This window comes from Globicephala melas, chromosome 11 (genome assembly GCF_963455315.2).
Source record: "Globicephala melas chromosome 11, mGloMel1.2, whole genome shotgun sequence".
NCBI lineage: Eukaryota > Metazoa > Chordata > Mammalia > Artiodactyla > Delphinidae > Globicephala > Globicephala melas.
In genome coordinates, this window is record NC_083324.2 from 41,112,328 (window position 1) to 41,128,633 (window position 16,306).

The 16,306-nt window shown below is 43.7% G+C and overlaps 2 protein-coding genes across 3 annotated transcripts in view; one reads left to right on the forward strand and one right to left on the reverse strand.

The window, feature by feature from the left end:
- LRRC2 (leucine rich repeat containing 2) overlaps positions 1–6,442 on the forward strand; it is a 41,714-nt gene extending 35,272 nt beyond the window's left edge. For both annotated transcript variants that reach the window (XM_030845287.3, XM_060308273.1), the window contains exons 8-9: positions 1,284–1,414; positions 4,195–6,442. In XM_030845287.3, coding sequence (XP_030701147.1) covers positions 1,284–1,414; positions 4,195–4,244 — 181 coding nt within the window. In that variant the 3' untranslated portion in view covers positions 4,245–6,442. The remainder of the gene's footprint in view (positions 1–1,283; positions 1,415–4,194) is intronic.
- A 4,562-nt stretch (positions 6,443–11,004) lies between these two features.
- RTP3 (receptor transporter protein 3) lies at positions 11,005–15,221 on the reverse strand. Its single transcript, XM_030845288.3, has 3 exons — positions 15,126–15,221; positions 13,220–13,427; positions 11,005–11,759 (listed from the first exon to the last, which is right to left on the reverse strand). Exons 2-3 carry the CDS (start codon positions 13,372–13,374, stop codon positions 11,057–11,059), a joined length of 858 nt encoding a protein of 285 aa, XP_030701148.1. The 5' UTR covers positions 13,375–13,427; positions 15,126–15,221; the 3' UTR covers positions 11,005–11,056.
- Between the last annotated feature and the right edge of the window lie 1,085 nt (positions 15,222–16,306).

Below are 16,306 nucleotides of genomic sequence, written 5' to 3' on the forward strand. Positions count from 1 at the left end.
CACAGTAGTCCATCTTTTTTTTTAACATCTTTATTGGGGTATAATTGCTTTACAATGGTGTGTCAGTTTCTGCTTTATAACAAAGTGAATCAGTTATACATATACATATGTTCCCATATCTCTTCCCTCTTGCATCTCCCTCCCTCCCACCCTCCCTATCCCACCCCTCCAGGCGGTCACAAAGCACCGAGCCAATATCCCTGTGCCATGCGGCTGCTTCCCACTAGCTATCTACCTTATGTTTGTTAGTGTATATATGTCCATGACTCTCTCTCGCCCTGTCACAGCTCACCCTTCCCCCTCCCCATATCTTCAAGTCCATTTTCTAGTAGGTCTGTGTCTTTATTCCTGTCTTACCCCTAGGTTCTTCATAACATTTTTCTTCTTAAATTCCATATATATGTGTTAGCATACGGTATTTGTCTTTTTCTTTCTGACTTACTTCACTCTGTAAGACAGACTCTAGGTCTATCCACCTCATTACAAATAGCTCGATTTCGTTTCTTTTTATGGCTGAGTAATATTCCATTGTATATATGTGCCACATCTTCTTTATCCATTCATCCGATGATGGGCACTTAGGTTGTTTCCATCTCCGGGCTATTGTAAATAGAGCTGCAATGAACATTCTGGTACATGACTCTTTTTGAATTTTGGTTTTCTCAGGGTATATGCCCAGTAGTGGGATTGCTGGGTCATATGGTAATTCTATTTTTAGGTTTTTAAGGAACCTCCATACTGTTCTCCATAGTGGCTGAACCAATTCACATTCCCACCAGCAGTGCAAGAGTGTTCCCTTTTCTCCACACCCTCTCCAGCATTTATTGTTTCTAGATTTTTTTGATGTAGTCCATCTTTTAAATACCTTCTTGGTGGTGATTTTATGAGTCCTTTTCAATGTAGCCACATCATTTTAGAGTTTGATTTCACTAATTGGGAGTAATATCAAACAAACATAGTAAGACTCGTATATGACGGGGACACTAAATGTTATTGTTCACCTCATGGCTTCCTGCCCGCTGTCCTCTGTCTGTGGCTAAGTAACTGTCATTTCCCCATCAAGCCTCTGTACAGTCTCTGCTGTAAACTGACTCCATAATCCTGTTGGATTATTGCACAGTAGAATTCCACTGGTGACACATATTATGTGGTTAGCTGTGACTTCTAAGAAGAAGTGAGAACTTGGGATTTAATGCCACAAAGTTTGACTTCTTCTGAGAGGATTTTTGCACAATACAAATACATAGGTGAAAATGTGATATTTTCCATACTCTCTTGAATAGATTTGTAAGTCTTATAGACAATCCTATTGAGAATACCCAGTGTCAAGATGAAACGATGGAAAGTGAACAAGATCGCCAACATTTTGATAAAGAATTTATGAAAGCCTATATTGAAGATCTTAAAGAAAGAGGTAGGTTACTCATATTCAAAATTATTTAAAATGAGTGTATAGTATTCCATTCACTCATGCAACACATTTATTGCTATAAGTCAAACTGACAAAAAGTTAATTGGGGGCTTCCCTGGTGGCGCAGCGGTTGAGAGTCCGCCTGCCGATGCCGGGGACACGGGTTCATGCCCCGGTCCGGGAAGATCCCACATGCCGCGGAGCGGCTGGGCCCGTGAGCCATGGCCGCTGAGCCTGCGTGTCCGGAGCCTGTGCTCCGCAACGGGAGAGGCCACAACAGTGAGAGGCCCGCGTACCGCAAAAAAAAAAAAAAAAGTTAATTGGTTAGGGGCAATAACCAATAAATAAAAATAATTTGTAAATTATTTTTGTATTTACCAAAAAAAAAAAAAGATACATTGCCTTTCCTTAAATAATGAAATTTTCCTAGTGCATTAGCATGCTTAATACATCTACAACCATGTGACAGAGAGGCTGGCAAACAGCACTTAAAATGTGAAGATTGTGTTACTAACTTTACATGGCTTTTCAATGAAATGATATTGATAAAACAGTATTCTAGTTAATGGGAAAAGAAGGTTCCATGTCAAAATCCATTTAAATTCAACTTTAAAAAATGTCATCTCGTATAAATCAAGGTACACCTACGTAAAAATCACAAAAGGAAGAAACAAGATGGCAGATTAGTAAGTAGATGCAATTAGTTTTGGTTTCCCATAGGGTGGGGAAGATACAGGGCGGTCACAGTACCTCAGGAAAGGGCTGAGAAAGAAGTGTTTTCCCCAGTGGCTATTTCCGAAGTGTTTCAGAAGCCTTAGAACCTCTTCCTTCTGTCACGTCTAGACACAGGAAAAGGCATAAATCAGCCTTTGTTCTTCTAATCCCCACCTCTTTTTTTTTTTAGAAAGTTTTTTTCCTTTTAAATTTTATTTATTTATTTATTTATTTTTGGCTGTGTTGGGTCCTCGTTTCTGTGCAAGGGCTTTCTCCAGTTGCGGTGAGCGAGGGCCACTCTTCATCGCGGTGCGCGGGCCTCTCACTGTCGCGGCCTCTCTCGTTGCGGAGCACAGGCTCCAGACGCGCAGGCTCAGTAGTTGTGGCTCACGGGCCCAGTTGCTCCGCGGCATGTGGGATCTTCCCAGACCAGGGCTCGAACCCGTGTCCCCTGCATTGGCAGGCAGATTCTCAACCACTGCGCCACGAGGGAAGCCCTAATCCCCACCTCTTTTCTGGGTGTAGATGCCTGCAAGTTACCCCTTAATTTTTCAGGTCTCTTTTCCTGATAAGCCGGGTGCAGACCTGAAAGAAAGATGTCACGCATGTGGGTTTAGGGAGGAGGTAGCCCGGGCCCCCAAGACTTTGAAGACAAGCACCTGGGGGCAGGTTCCATCAGTCACACTCAGAAAACATGCATGTCTCATCACATTAATGAAAAATACCATTTATTGGCAAATTAAAAGTTTTTCAATTAGATTAAGAAAATTTCTATATAGTTACCTCTAATCTGTTTGTCCATCCCTAATTTTGCATGCTGAAATATTATGAAATAAATTAGAAATTTATGTTAAACATGAAACTGAAATAACAGAACCATTTATTTATCAAAATTTATCTTTGGGTCATATAACTTTCCTCTTGTGAAAAACCTTCTTGTATTTTATTCGTTTCTTCATAATTGTATTATAGTGCTATTATATGAAAATGCAAGAACAAATTAGAGAAAATAAGTATTAATCTTTCGATCTATGTGGCCAGCAATAAAATAATTTGATTTTCAAAGTTAACTTTAGTAATGATAGATTTTGATTCCATTCATTTATTTCTAAATAATTATCATAATTCTATACTTCACATATTCATAGTAGGTTGAACTAAATGATATTGCCAATATTCAGCTGGTTTTGACCTGCGAAAATGGTGATTTCTTAATAGTTCAACTTATGCTGGACATATGCTTTGAATTTTTTTAAGTTTGTTTCTTTTTTCTCCATCATGTTGTCTTCTCTCTTTTTCCTCCTTCCCCATAAGACTAATGTCTGAGTTAGAGAGTTCATCACTCTAAGGAAAAAAAGTAGATTTAGTGAGTCTACATGGACATCCAACCTGATATGATTCAAGAATGATGAGGAAGTGAAGCCCCTCGCTGGTTCTCAAACTTTAGTTCACATGAGAATCAGCGGCAGGCCCCACTCTCAGAGTTTTTGAGTCATCAGGTTTGGGTGGGGCCTGAGAAAGTACATTTCTAGCAAGTTCCCAGGTGATACTGATGCCTTGAGTCTGAGAAACACACCTTGAGAACTATTGGTATAGACCATACCTTGACAAAAATTGGCTGTGAAGAGAGAGAGAGAGAGTGGGGAGTAACCAGTTGGAAGAGTAAGTATGATAAAAGGGTTATTAATAAGATGGTGCTTCATTTAGGAATAGCCCAAACTTCTCTTGTAAACCGTATTCCCTTCCACCTGGCATCCCCAGTCCCAAATCCTTGGCCATCTATTTTTGTTTTGTCAACTTTTATTATTTTAGGATCATACAGTTTCCAAGATGTTGATGTAGCTGTGTGAGTTGGTTGGAAAGATTGCAAAAGAATGAGAGTTAATAATAATGTATTCTTCTTAGATCTAAATATCTCTAACGCCAGACTATACATTTGCGGTAGTTGACTTAGTTCTAATAAATGCATTTATACTTGAAGTATGAAGTGGCAATAATTTGTGTTTTGACATAGTTACACTTCATAATAAAATGGGAATGGTTGAGTATATATTTTCTTTTTGTTACAGAATCTGTTCCCAGCTATGCCACTAAAGTATCTTTCAGCCTTCAGCTTTGATGCCATCCATCAGAAGACTACAGAATTTTCCTGACTTGTGGAGCTGTAAATCTTCCTGTTGTGGGTCATGTCATAGAGGAATAATGGCTTGTGCTTAAAGACAAAGTCTAGAAACCATGGTCATAGTTGTTAGGAAAGATGATTTTCAAATTTCAAATATGTGAGTACCTCTCTCTGTGGACTGGAGAATTGATAAATGGGTTTATATATTGACATTTAAAGGTTCATTTGCATACACTTGTTTCCAAATCATGCACATTTAATATTTTAGAAAATGTGTTATTTTTTAAAAATTATCACTTAAAGACCAAAATTTGAAGTTGATTGCATTGTTTTCAGGAATCTGGAGATAAAGGGATGGTGAGAAGAGTATTTATACTGGACTAGTCAGATGAGACTTTTTTATTTTGTTATTTTGAAAGAGTTTTAATGCATTATTTCTTTTACTGAGGACAGTTTTCCTTGGGTTTATACAATGGCTATTTTCACGTTTTAAGTTATATTTTACAAGTGTAGGCTTTCAGGAAAGACTTTAGGTATAATCTGGACCTTGAGGGCAGAAAGAAGGGCTGGATTGTCTGCCCAGGCATGGGGCTTAGATGGTGTGCTGGTGTCCCTAGTGGAGCAAGTGTGGGCCTGGCTGGTCCTGGGAAGCGTTGCGTGGCCTGCGTGGGTGGTCAGCCTGCCTTGGGTGGGCCCCTTGGGGGTCCTGGGAAGCGTTGTGTGGCCCGCATGGGTGGTCAGCCTGCCTTGAGTGGGCCCCTTGGGGATCTTGGGAAGCCTTGCGTGGCCTGCATGGGTGGTCAGGTTGCCTTGAGTGGGCCCCTTGGGGGTCCTGGGAAGCGTTGCGTGGCCTGCATGGGTGGTCAGCTTGCCTTGAGTCGGCCCCTTGGGGGTCCTGGGAAGCCTTGCGTGGCCTGCGTGGGTGGTCAGCCTGCCTTGAGTGGGCCCCTTGGGGATCTTGGGAAGCCTTGCGTGGCCTGCATGGGTGGTCAGCCTGCCTTGAGTGGGCCCCTTGGGGGTTCTGGGGCGCCTGCCAGAGCACAGAGCAGAGACCTTGCCTCCAGGGACCTGTCCTCCAAGGTGGCCATATAAGTAGTGGGAATGACTAGTCCACACTGATGAGGAGTCCCTAGCAAGGCTTCTCTGCAGGTACCACAGGAGAACTCTGCCTGTGGCCAAGACGCTGCGGTCCAGAGGGAGCTCAGGAGACTGGATTTACACTGGCAAAGAAGGTATTCATTACAGGGCTTTGAACTTTGATATCACATTGTAGGATTTGGAGAAATTGTACAAATATCTATTTTTATCCTATTATCTTGGACTAAAATAAACAGGATTGTGAATGTGTTGAAGCTAAGTTTAAACAAGTAGGTTTTGTGACTAAGATGGAAAAAATGCATATCTTCACATATATTTATATATGAATCGACTCCTATATGGTCTAGCCCAGTGGTGTCCAGTAGAACTTTATGCAGTGAAGGAAATGTTCTGCATCTGTGCTGTCTAATTTAGTAACCACCAGATGCATCTGCTTCTTGAGCTCTTGAACAGTGTCTGGTGTGACTGAAGAACTAAATTTTTAATTACATTTAAATTTAAATAGCCAAGTGTAGCTACCATATTGTATAACATGGTCGAGCCATTTGGGCTTTTCAGAAGTTAATCTGGGCTAGAAATGAAGAGTGATTTTTATTTTCTTATCTGAAGAACCAGTCTACCCCCAGAGGGGTTAATAGACACCCAATATTTTGTCTTAATGGGTTTAATCATAACTCTAAATATTTTATCCTCAACAGACATAAAGCAGGCAGAACAGTCTAAAGTCACATAGTAATGCTTCAGTAGAGTACTGCTTCAAGTTAAAGACAAACTCTGAGAAGTAGGTTAAGGGATGGAAAGAATAGGAAAATGAGAAATCACTTTAACCGAACCTCAAACAATTGTATTTTTCTTTATAACACTTTACAAATATAATGCAAATTTATTAGTTGTACTACGTGAATGATTTTGGAATTTTATTTCATGCTACAGTGTATGTTACATACAGCCAAATGGAAAATATATCTGAAAAGGGGGGAAATGAGGGCTTTCGCATAAATTGACTGTCCATAGCTCATGTAAAATTTATTTCAATAAAACCAGTCTTTTGTGCAAAAACCTTATCTCGATGTTACATAAAAATAACTGAAAAAGTACTACATTGATATGTAATTATTTCATGTTACATAACATCCCCAAAGAAATATATTTATTAAATATGAGGCTTGTAGAAATACTATTTACTTTATTCATATTAATGTAAAAATGCAGAAAGATTCTAAAGTAGAATAAGCATCTTAGTGGAGATAATAGAGATTTGAACATTTTGCATGATGCATATGGACTGATTCATAATTTGGAAAAGTAATTTGCATAGTAGGATATATGTATGAACATTAAAGCAATATGAATGAAAGAAAATATAATTCTTAGGAGAAAAATGTTCTGGTTCCAAAAGCTTATTATTATACCCATTTTTCATATGCTGGAAGTTAAGGGGCAAAGACACTTAGGTGAAATCATTGAGTAGAGCATTTTAATTAATAGCAAGACCTACACCAGATTTCTTGACTCTAGCTTTCTAGAATGACTATTTGGCATGCTTGCCAAACACCAGTTTAGGGTAACTCATGATGATTGTGAGCAGTGATCTCCGGAAATCAGTTACTGTCTTTCCCTTTCTGTCAATTACTGTCTTTCCCTTTCTGAGTGGGAAGGAAACTTAGATACTTTTAGTTATCTTTTTTTTTTTATTGGAGTATAGTCAATTTACAATGTTGTTTTAGTTTCAGGTGTACAGGAAAGTGATTCAGTTATACATATACATATATTCATTCTTTTTCAGATTCTTTACCCATATAGGTTATTACAGAGTATTGAGTAGAGTTCCCTGTGCTATATGGTCGATCCTTGTTGGTTATCTATTTTATAGTGTGTGTATGTTAATCTCAAGATCCTAATTTATCCCTTCCCACAGCGTTTCCCCTTTGGTAACCATAAGTTTGTTTTTGAAATCTGTGAGTTTCTGTTTTGTAAATAAGTTCATTTGTATCATTTTTAAAAATTAGATTCCACACGAGTGATATCATGTGATATTTATCTTTCTGTCTGACTTACGACTCTTAGTATGATCATCTCTAGGTCCATCCATGTTGCTGCAAATGGCATTATTTCATTCTTTTTTATGACTGAGTAATATTCCATTGTATATATGTACCATATCTTTATCCATCCCTCTGTCAATGGACATTTAGGTTGCTTCCATATCTTGGCTATTGTAAATAGTGCTGCAATGAACATTGGGGTGCATGTATCTTTTTGAAGTATGGTTTACTCCAGATATACGCCCAGGAGTGGGATTGCTGGGTCATATGGTAGTTCTATTTTTAGTTTTTCAAGGAACCTCCATACTATTCTCCATAGTGGTTGTACCAATTTACATTCTCCCTAGCAGTGTAGGATGGTTCCCTTTTCTCCATGCCCTCTCCAGCATTTATTGTTTGTAGACTTTTTGATGATGGCCATTGTGACCGGTATGAGGTGATACCTCATTGTAGTTTTGATTTGTATTTCTCTAATAATTAGTGATGTTGAGTATCTTTTCATGTGCTTTTGGTCATCTGTATGTTTTCTTAGTTATCGTTCTGTAGTGTATATAGGTGTAAATGCTTATTTTATGGTATGTGTATTGGATTTATTTCTAAAAATTAGGAAATTACATCTAAGCTTTAAAACTTGAAATGATGCCAAACTGCAGTGTTAATAGGCAGCTCAAATCTCTGCTTAGAGTCTCCAGCTGTTTCACCAGAGTGAAAAATTGAGATGCTTATGTCATTTTATTGCAGCATAATATAAATTACAGAGGAAGCAAATTATAGTTGAGTATTGGGCCTTAGCACCACTCATAATTCTTAGGAAAGAAAGCAGCTAAACACTGGTAATGGGACCAAAGAAGATATGATGTTAAATAGATGAACTTGCCTTGATTGTAAAATTCACCAGGGAGACAAAGAGGACCCAAGGCTGAGCTTGCACCAGTAGAGCTGTGGCTTTGAGGGAAGGATGGACACTGTCTGGGGCTAGGACTTCAGTCTTTAGTAATCAGCTGCTACACTAGAGTCTAATTTCAGTTGTGACTGGTCAACCCCAGGTAGCTCCTGTAACCCCAGGTATGGGCAATGAAGTGGTCCAAAACAAGAACTGGTTCTCACTTTTTTTTTTTTTAATTCCATCACTGATTTTTTTAAAAAATTATTCATTTGTTTATTTATTTAACTGCACCAGGTCTTAGTTGCAGCACGCAGGATCTTCAACCTTCATTGTGGCATGTGAGGTCTTTAGTTGCGGCATGTGAGGTCTTTAGTTGCAGCATGTGAACTCTTGGTTGCGGCATGTGGGATCTAGTTCCCTAACCAGGGGTCGAACTTGGGCCGCCTGCATTGGGAGTGCAGAGCCTTAGCCACTGGACCACTGGGGAAGTCCCTGGTTCTCACTTAGAGCATGTTTATTTTTGTGACTTTCTGAACATATTTTGTAACCTCCTGAAGGGGTCAATAGTCAACATTGGAACTCGGAGCCAGGATTGCAAGGCTAGCGCTTTCACAAATGCACTGTATAATCCTGGGAAAAATCACTTCACTTTGGGTGAGGCTCATTTTCCCCACCTGTAAGAAATAGAGTTGGAGAAGACAATTTCTGAGGCTGATCCCCACTTTAATATTTTATGATTTGCTTTCCACTAAGAACCCCTTTTTATATTAATGACCCAGCATGCCTTCCCCACCTCACTGGTCACTCAGCTTCCAGCTATTTATGGGCTGCTGGGGCACCCTCTTTTCTCTTAGATGTTTGTTTCTTAGGCATGTGTTTGTTCTGTCTTGTCCCACTATTACATTTTAAGTTCCTGGAGTTTGCCTAATACAGATATGTAGACTATGCTTCAACGTCTGAACATGAATAGCAAGTCTGTGAAGAATTTAGCTACACATTTCTGTTTTGTTCCCAATAGTTATCTCTGTGCTGAGTTGTACAAATATTATTCCTGATATTGCCTTGAAAGTGTAAACTTACATCATAAAAAATTGCATTTTCTAGAAATGCAAATCGAAGGCACTATGAGATATCACCTTACACCCATTGATATGACTATTATATAAAAAAAAAACAGAAAATAAGTTGGTTAGAATGTGAGGAAATTGGAATCCTTATGGTGGGACTGTAAAATGGTACAGCTGCTGTAGAAAACATCATGGCAGTTCCTCAAAAAATTAAAGTAGAATTACCATATGATCTTGCAGTTCCACTTCTGAGTATATAGCCAAAAGAGTTGCAAGCAGAGTCTCAGAGAGATATTTGTACACCCATGTTCACAGCAGCACTACTCACAACAGCCAAAAGGTGGAAGCAACCCAAGCGTCTATCAATGGATGGCTGGATAAACAAAGTGTGGTACATACATACAGTGGAATATTATTCAGCCCCCAAAAGGAAGGGAATCCTGTCACATGCTACAACATGGATGAACCTTGAGGACATTATGCTAAGTGAAATAAGCCAGTTACCAGAAGACGAATACTATATTATTCCACATGTATGAGGTATCTAAAGTAGGCAGGTTCATACAAACAGGAAGAAGAATGATAGTTAGCAGGGCCTAGGGGGAGGGAGAAAAGGGGAGTTGTTGTTTAATGGCTACAGAGTTTCAGTTTTGCAAAATGAAAAAGTTCTAGAGACTGTCCCAGCTTGAGCAGCCTGTGCTTTCAGGAACCACTGTCGTTGATGAGAGAGGCAGGCAGATGGAGAAGGAGACAAGGGCGAGTGAAAAGGAGCATTTGCTGTAAATGACTACTGCTTTCATTTTAGCTACATATACAGGATTCCGATTTCTAGATAAAAAAGATGTGAGAATGAGTCTTAAAATTATTCTCATTAATCAGAATAGAAAACTTGTATAGAAAGCAACTTGGTTTCAGAATCCTGGTGAGAATCCATGGACAGACTTCCACCCTTGGTCCTTCAGAACAGGGTCCCCCGTAACAATGTTTTTGATTTTGCAACCCTGTCAATGAGAAACTGAACACCCACTCCAAATGGGTGTGTATTTATTTATCATATCACTATACCATTCTACTAATATATTAACATACATGATAAAACATGTGACAAGAAATAGTTAAGTACAAACAAAAATTAAATGGAGTTGTAAGGATATCTCCCCACCTGGGCAGATGGTCCTGCCTCAGCCCTCAGCTGCGTGTAGCTCCTCGGTGGAGACCACTGCTCTAGAACCCGGCTTTTCAGACTAATGCTTTGGATGGCAAACGCCTCCACAGATTGACGTCAGAAGGTCTGTGCAAAGTCATCTGGGGAGAGGGCCCCCAGGTTTCCTAAGATTTCCAAACTGTTCTGTGAGCCATAAACGCCTCAGTCTCAGTTCTCTAGAGAATGAATGAAATTGCAGCATTCTTTTTTTTTTAAATTGAGGTGAAATTTATATTAAATTAACCATCTTAAAATGAACAAATAAATGGCATTTGGTGCATTCACAGTGTTGTGCAACCATCACCTCTAAAATACTTTCATCACCCCCCCAAAAAACCCATACAGATTAAATAGTTGCTCCCCACTTCCCCTCTCCCTCCAGTCCCTTGTTTGGCAGCCACAAATCTACTTGCCATCTCTAGATTTACCTATTCTGAATATTTTGCATCAATGGGATTATACAATAGATGACTGTGTGTCTGATAAACTCAACATCATGCTTTCCAGGCTCAGATAGTGGTTTTTACCACAATTACAATGATGATTATTAGCATGAGACAGCAGCAGCAGCTCATGCCTAAGCTCCTGGTACGCTGGGCTGTGTGGGAAGAGAAAGTGCAATTGTTGAAGGAGTTCTGGTCTCTTCTCTCTGCCTGGAAGTTGGTGTTTGCTCTCGGGCTCCAGGAAATGGGGAGGCTCTCAGCTTGTGTGGTCTCAGGAAACGACTGTCTGGGTAATACCTTCTTTTTCTTCACTGCATCCCCTCCGGTGCTACTCCTCGTGGGAGAAGGTTTTTCGGTGGTGATCCCGAGGATGGGGGAGCTTATTGTGGGAGGTAATGGGGATACTGGTGACCACATGGCCAGACCTAACTCACTCTGCACACAGAAGCCCTGCAGACATGCCTCGCAATTGTCACTGTCATGTGGCCCTTCAAGAGAGATTTCCTTGATCGTAGGAATCTCCACCAACGTAAATCCTTCTCTATAGCATTTCTTCAGAATTTGCAACACCAGGTTGTTCAGGATCCTTGAGATGTTCCCTTCTGTAAACTTGGGAACCTCAAACGAAGGCTGGGAGCACTTCTGACATCTTTGGGCAAAGACCCTCATCTTCACCCGGCCCCTGGATTCCCCCTCACTCCAGTGCATGTGGAAAAGGACCTGAACTTGGGCAGAGGCCCAATTTCGAGAGCATGAGGAGCACTGGAACCTGTGGAGAAAGAAGACAAGACCCTCAGCTTGGCCCAGTATGGCCCAGTATGGCCCAGTTGTGGGCTGTGCCGGAGGGACACACAGAAACATGATTTGATCCGGGTCATGGATTAGTGGGGAAGAAATCCCGAGCCCCTTGTTCCTATCTCCATTGTACCACCAGCATGCTCTGTGACCCACAGATGTGTCTGCCATGAAAACAGCAAATCACAAGCCATCAGAGCTGGAAGGAATCTTGGGCAAATTCGAAGTCCGGTGTGATCATTTTAGAGATGAGGCACACGCTGGGAACTTGTCACGCCCAGAGACCCAGTGAGTGGAAGAGGCAGGACTGGAACTCCAGTCTCTTGACCCCAAATCAAGGCTTCTTCAAATGTAGATTTAAGTGGGTCAAAGGCTACAAGTGCAACAGCCCCAAGAACCCTGAACTGAAATCCAAAAATAGATACAAGTGGGTGTGGGTAAGTGCTATAGTCTGAATGTTTGTGTCCCCCTGCAAATTCCCATGTTGGGATCCTAACGTTGAAGGTGATGGTGTTAGAAAGTGGAACCTTGGGGAGGTGATTAGGTTGTGAGGGTGGAGCCCTTGGGAATGGGATTAGTCCCCTTATAATAGCGATCCCACAGAGCGCCCTAGCTCCTTCTGCCATGTGAGGACACAAGGAGAAGCCTGTGGCTCAGAAGAGCAGCTGGCACCTTGATCTTGGACTTCCAGCCTCCAGAACTGGGAGAAATGAGCTGAGACTCTGCTCCCATGCTCTTGGCCTGGGAAAACCACGCGCCACCAGGAGAAGAGAGCTCTGCTTCCTCTGCCCGGACCCTCTCCTGGCGAGGGGTTGGTGGGCAGGCAATGAGCACGGCCCCAGTCCCGAGCTAGAGTCCCAGCCTCCCACCCCCAATCCTTGGGGCTCTGCTTTCCCAACTGGAAAAGAGAGGGTGAGACTCTGGATGACTTCTGAGGGTCCTATTTTAAAAAGACTCCATCAGCTTGGAGTAGAGAGGGGTAAGGTTGCTGAGTGTTGCTCAGCTCTCCCCGTCCTCTGCCCCCTCCCTGACGCTTCTCCTCAGCACACAGGGCCTCTCCCCACGGACTCTGTGTTGGACCCTAGGTCTCCCAATGCAGGGAGCATGAGCCCTGGGTCCTGCTCGTCCAACTCTCCTGCGGTTGAGGGAAATAACCTCCACTCCTCCCCTTCTCTTTTCCTCACTGCTTCTCACCCTCACCCCTCGCAGCCTGTTTTCTCTGTATCTGGGCATTAGCCCAGTCCTGCTATGGTTTTGCGGTTCAGTGTAAAAAGGAAAAATTTTTAATGAAGCCAAAACGTCTTGGATCAAGGGCACCTTCCTTCCTGTATTCTTCAATTTACAAGCGTGAGCACAACAAGACAAGTAACGAGTGTACACCGTAAGAAATAAGCAAGAATTTTCTGGAATATTGCTATCGCATTCCCTACTCACCTGGCACAGGTCCACTGCTGGTATTGTGTCCACCCTGGCTTCAGGATGTTAGGAAGAAGGCTTTTGTCTCGTGTCAGTTTCCACGTGTGCCATGGTTTCACCTCCCGGATTAATTCCTGGAACACCTGCTTCCACGCCTCCATGTCCTGACGCATCGCTGCTGTCCCCGTGAGCTGGGTGCGACAGTGTCTCCCGGGCTCTGACGGATCTGGAGCAGGACATGAGGTTTCCCACTTTAGAGAGCAAGGGTTCAGACCCACTCTCCCTTTATGTCCCTGGACTGGGCTCATGGACCAGGTCTTTGCCCCAAGGACCAAAGGTCAGTTGATGCTGGCTCCAAGTTCTGAGAACAGCACTAGGCTCCACAGGGAATTTCGAAAGACACGGAATGCATGGCTTCATCCAGCAAAATATTACCAAAGGAGGGCCCTGGACTCCGTGTCAGGACGGGTGGATCTCAGCCTGGCTCTGCTATTTGCCCACCTTTAACTGGGAACACACCTTTTTACCTCCGAAGCCCTACAGATGGTGGAGACAGGCTGCAGTTTTCCTTTCTAGAAGTAACATTTGAAAATCCTTGTCCATTGGGCTGCTGTGCTCACGATCCGGGAGGAGAGATGCAAAGAAGGACACGGCCATCCTGGGACCTTGCTCAAATTCCTGCATCCCTGCATCCTCGCCCTTGCTCTTTACTTCCTTGCTTGTGCCAAGTCTCTGTGGGACTGTGTTTCACAGACGCTAAGCTGGCCAAGGCAACTCCCAAGCCCACTCTTCCACCCATTGGAGACCAAAGCTGTTGTAGTTCCTTTGCCCCGGAGATGAGGCTACAAAGTCCCCACGTGGGTGGGAGGCCATGGCCACACTCCGAGGTGCTTCATCATCCCCTGCTTCCTCCAGGACAGGCTAGGGAAGGAGGAAGGAGAGAGGAGCGGGGCTGACGCCAGGGTGGGTGCTAAAGCAGGAGAGGAAAGCCCTGCCCTGAGCGAGTCCTCCAGGCTGGCAGCTCCTACCTCAGCTCAGGCCCGCAGAACAGCCTCTGTCCTGGCCTGCCGGCACCTCCAGGGCGGCCTGAGCCACTTTCCACACTGCAGCTGCGGGTCTTTCCAGAGGCGGAAACCCCCAGCTACATGGGGCTGTAGCATGGCATTCAGACCCCTCACAGGCCAGCCCTGCCTTTCTACCAGCCTTAGCCCTGCCAGGCTCATGCTCCCCCAAGGCCGTATCCGCGCCTCCACACTAAACCCCAGCCCTGCACTCCGGGCCATCCTCTGAACACTCCTGCCCTCCTGCCTTGTGCGCAGATCCACCCCACCCAGAGCACCCACCTTCCCTCCCTCCCTCACCCACCTTCCCTCCCACCTTCAGGTTGTAGGGCCCACTCAGTACATGTTCCACTGTCCACTCCCTGGTCCTGCCTGGTGTTAACTAAAGAAATTCCTGTGCCCGCCTCCTAACTGCTGCTGAAGAAAGAGATCTCCTGAAGGGGAGAATGGCCTCCTCCTTTTCCCCTGCAGTTGAACAAATGCAAATACTCTTCTGCAGCGTAAAGCTCATTCAGATAACAAGGTGGTGACCAGAGAATATTTAAACAAAGGATCGGTCTGACTTTGTAGCTGGTATGAGATATTGTGTGAAAATGTCATATCCTGTTCTGTTTCATTAAAACCACCTTTGAAAATAATGATGTAAGGAGATGTTGAAAGATACCCAAATAGTGTTTCTGGGTCACGTAAAGATTACCTTTAGCCCCTTGCTCTGGTGAGAATATTCTAATTTGAAAACTCTGTGCGCTTAAATGATATAAATATTTGAACACAAGTATTAAAGGGTGTGAGAGTGTTTGTCGCAATTAAATTAACATAGGCTGAATGTCTCCTCTCTAACTACCATGAGTAACATCACTTACCTGTTTTTCCAGAGAATTCTGGGTTTCTGGGGTAGGGGTGGGGTACGCCAAGGCCTGGGAAAGCTCCGTGGGGCTGAAGAGAAGAGAGCGGGATATTCATATTCGTGTCTCACAGGGACACTACTAGTCCCAGCCCCAGAAGTTCTCATTGAGTTGATCTGGGCATCACCGTTTCTAAACAGCTCCCCAAGTGCTTCTGATGCTCGGTTACGGTTACGGTGGAGACCACACGAGGAAGCGGAAGGGAAGGGAAACCTGGAGAGATCCTGGTAGCAATCACACGAGAGGGAGACGGAGGTGTCCCTCCTTCCCGCAAGGTTTACAGAGCCTGCTTTGGGGGGAACCAGTCCTAGGGCTGCCTGGTGGCATCCACCAGCTGGGTCAGGCACTGGCAGTCTGAGCAGTGGGCTGTAGATGGAAAAGGAAGGGATAGAAGCGGGAGGGAGGGAGGCAGTGGGGGTGGGTGGGGAGGAAGAGGGGGAGGGGGAGGGGCTGGCCACGGCAGCATTTGGCAACCTCACAGGCACCTCTTTCCCGCCCTCTGCTGCTGCACCAGAGTTCAGCTCCTTCAACAGCAGGCCCACCCTGGGCCATCAGAGTCTGCCCTCCTCACCCTCCAGTTTTGTTTCTATATGTTACTTGGCTCGGGTCACAAATTAACCAGATTTGGGGAGCCCGCTTAATCAATTTCTCTTTCAAATTCTTTTTCTGTACTCCTCCCACGTACTCTCAACCTCAGGGCAGATTAGGAAAAGATTTAGGAAGAGGGTGAGGGTACAGGGGAGAGTCTGGACTGGAAGTCAGGGGTCTTTGGTCTGTGCGGCAGTGAACAAGTGGCTTCAGGCTTTTGGAGGATGAAATGTGCCTTTTTTTTTTTTTAAAGGAATTTTGCCTTTTTTATTTTTAAATTTTATTTATTTATTTATTTATGGCTGTGTTGGCTCTTCGTTGCTGTGTGAGGGCTTTCTCTAGTTGCGGCAAGCGGGGGCCACTCTTCATCGCGGTGCGCCGACCTCTCACTATCGCGGCCTCTCCTGTTGCAGGCTCCAGACGCGCAGGCTCAGTAATTGTGGCTCACGGGGCTAGTTGCTCCGCGGCATGTGGGATCCTCCCAGACCACGGCTCGAACCTGTGTCCCCTGCATTGGCAGGCAGATTCTCAACCACTGCGCCACCAGGGAA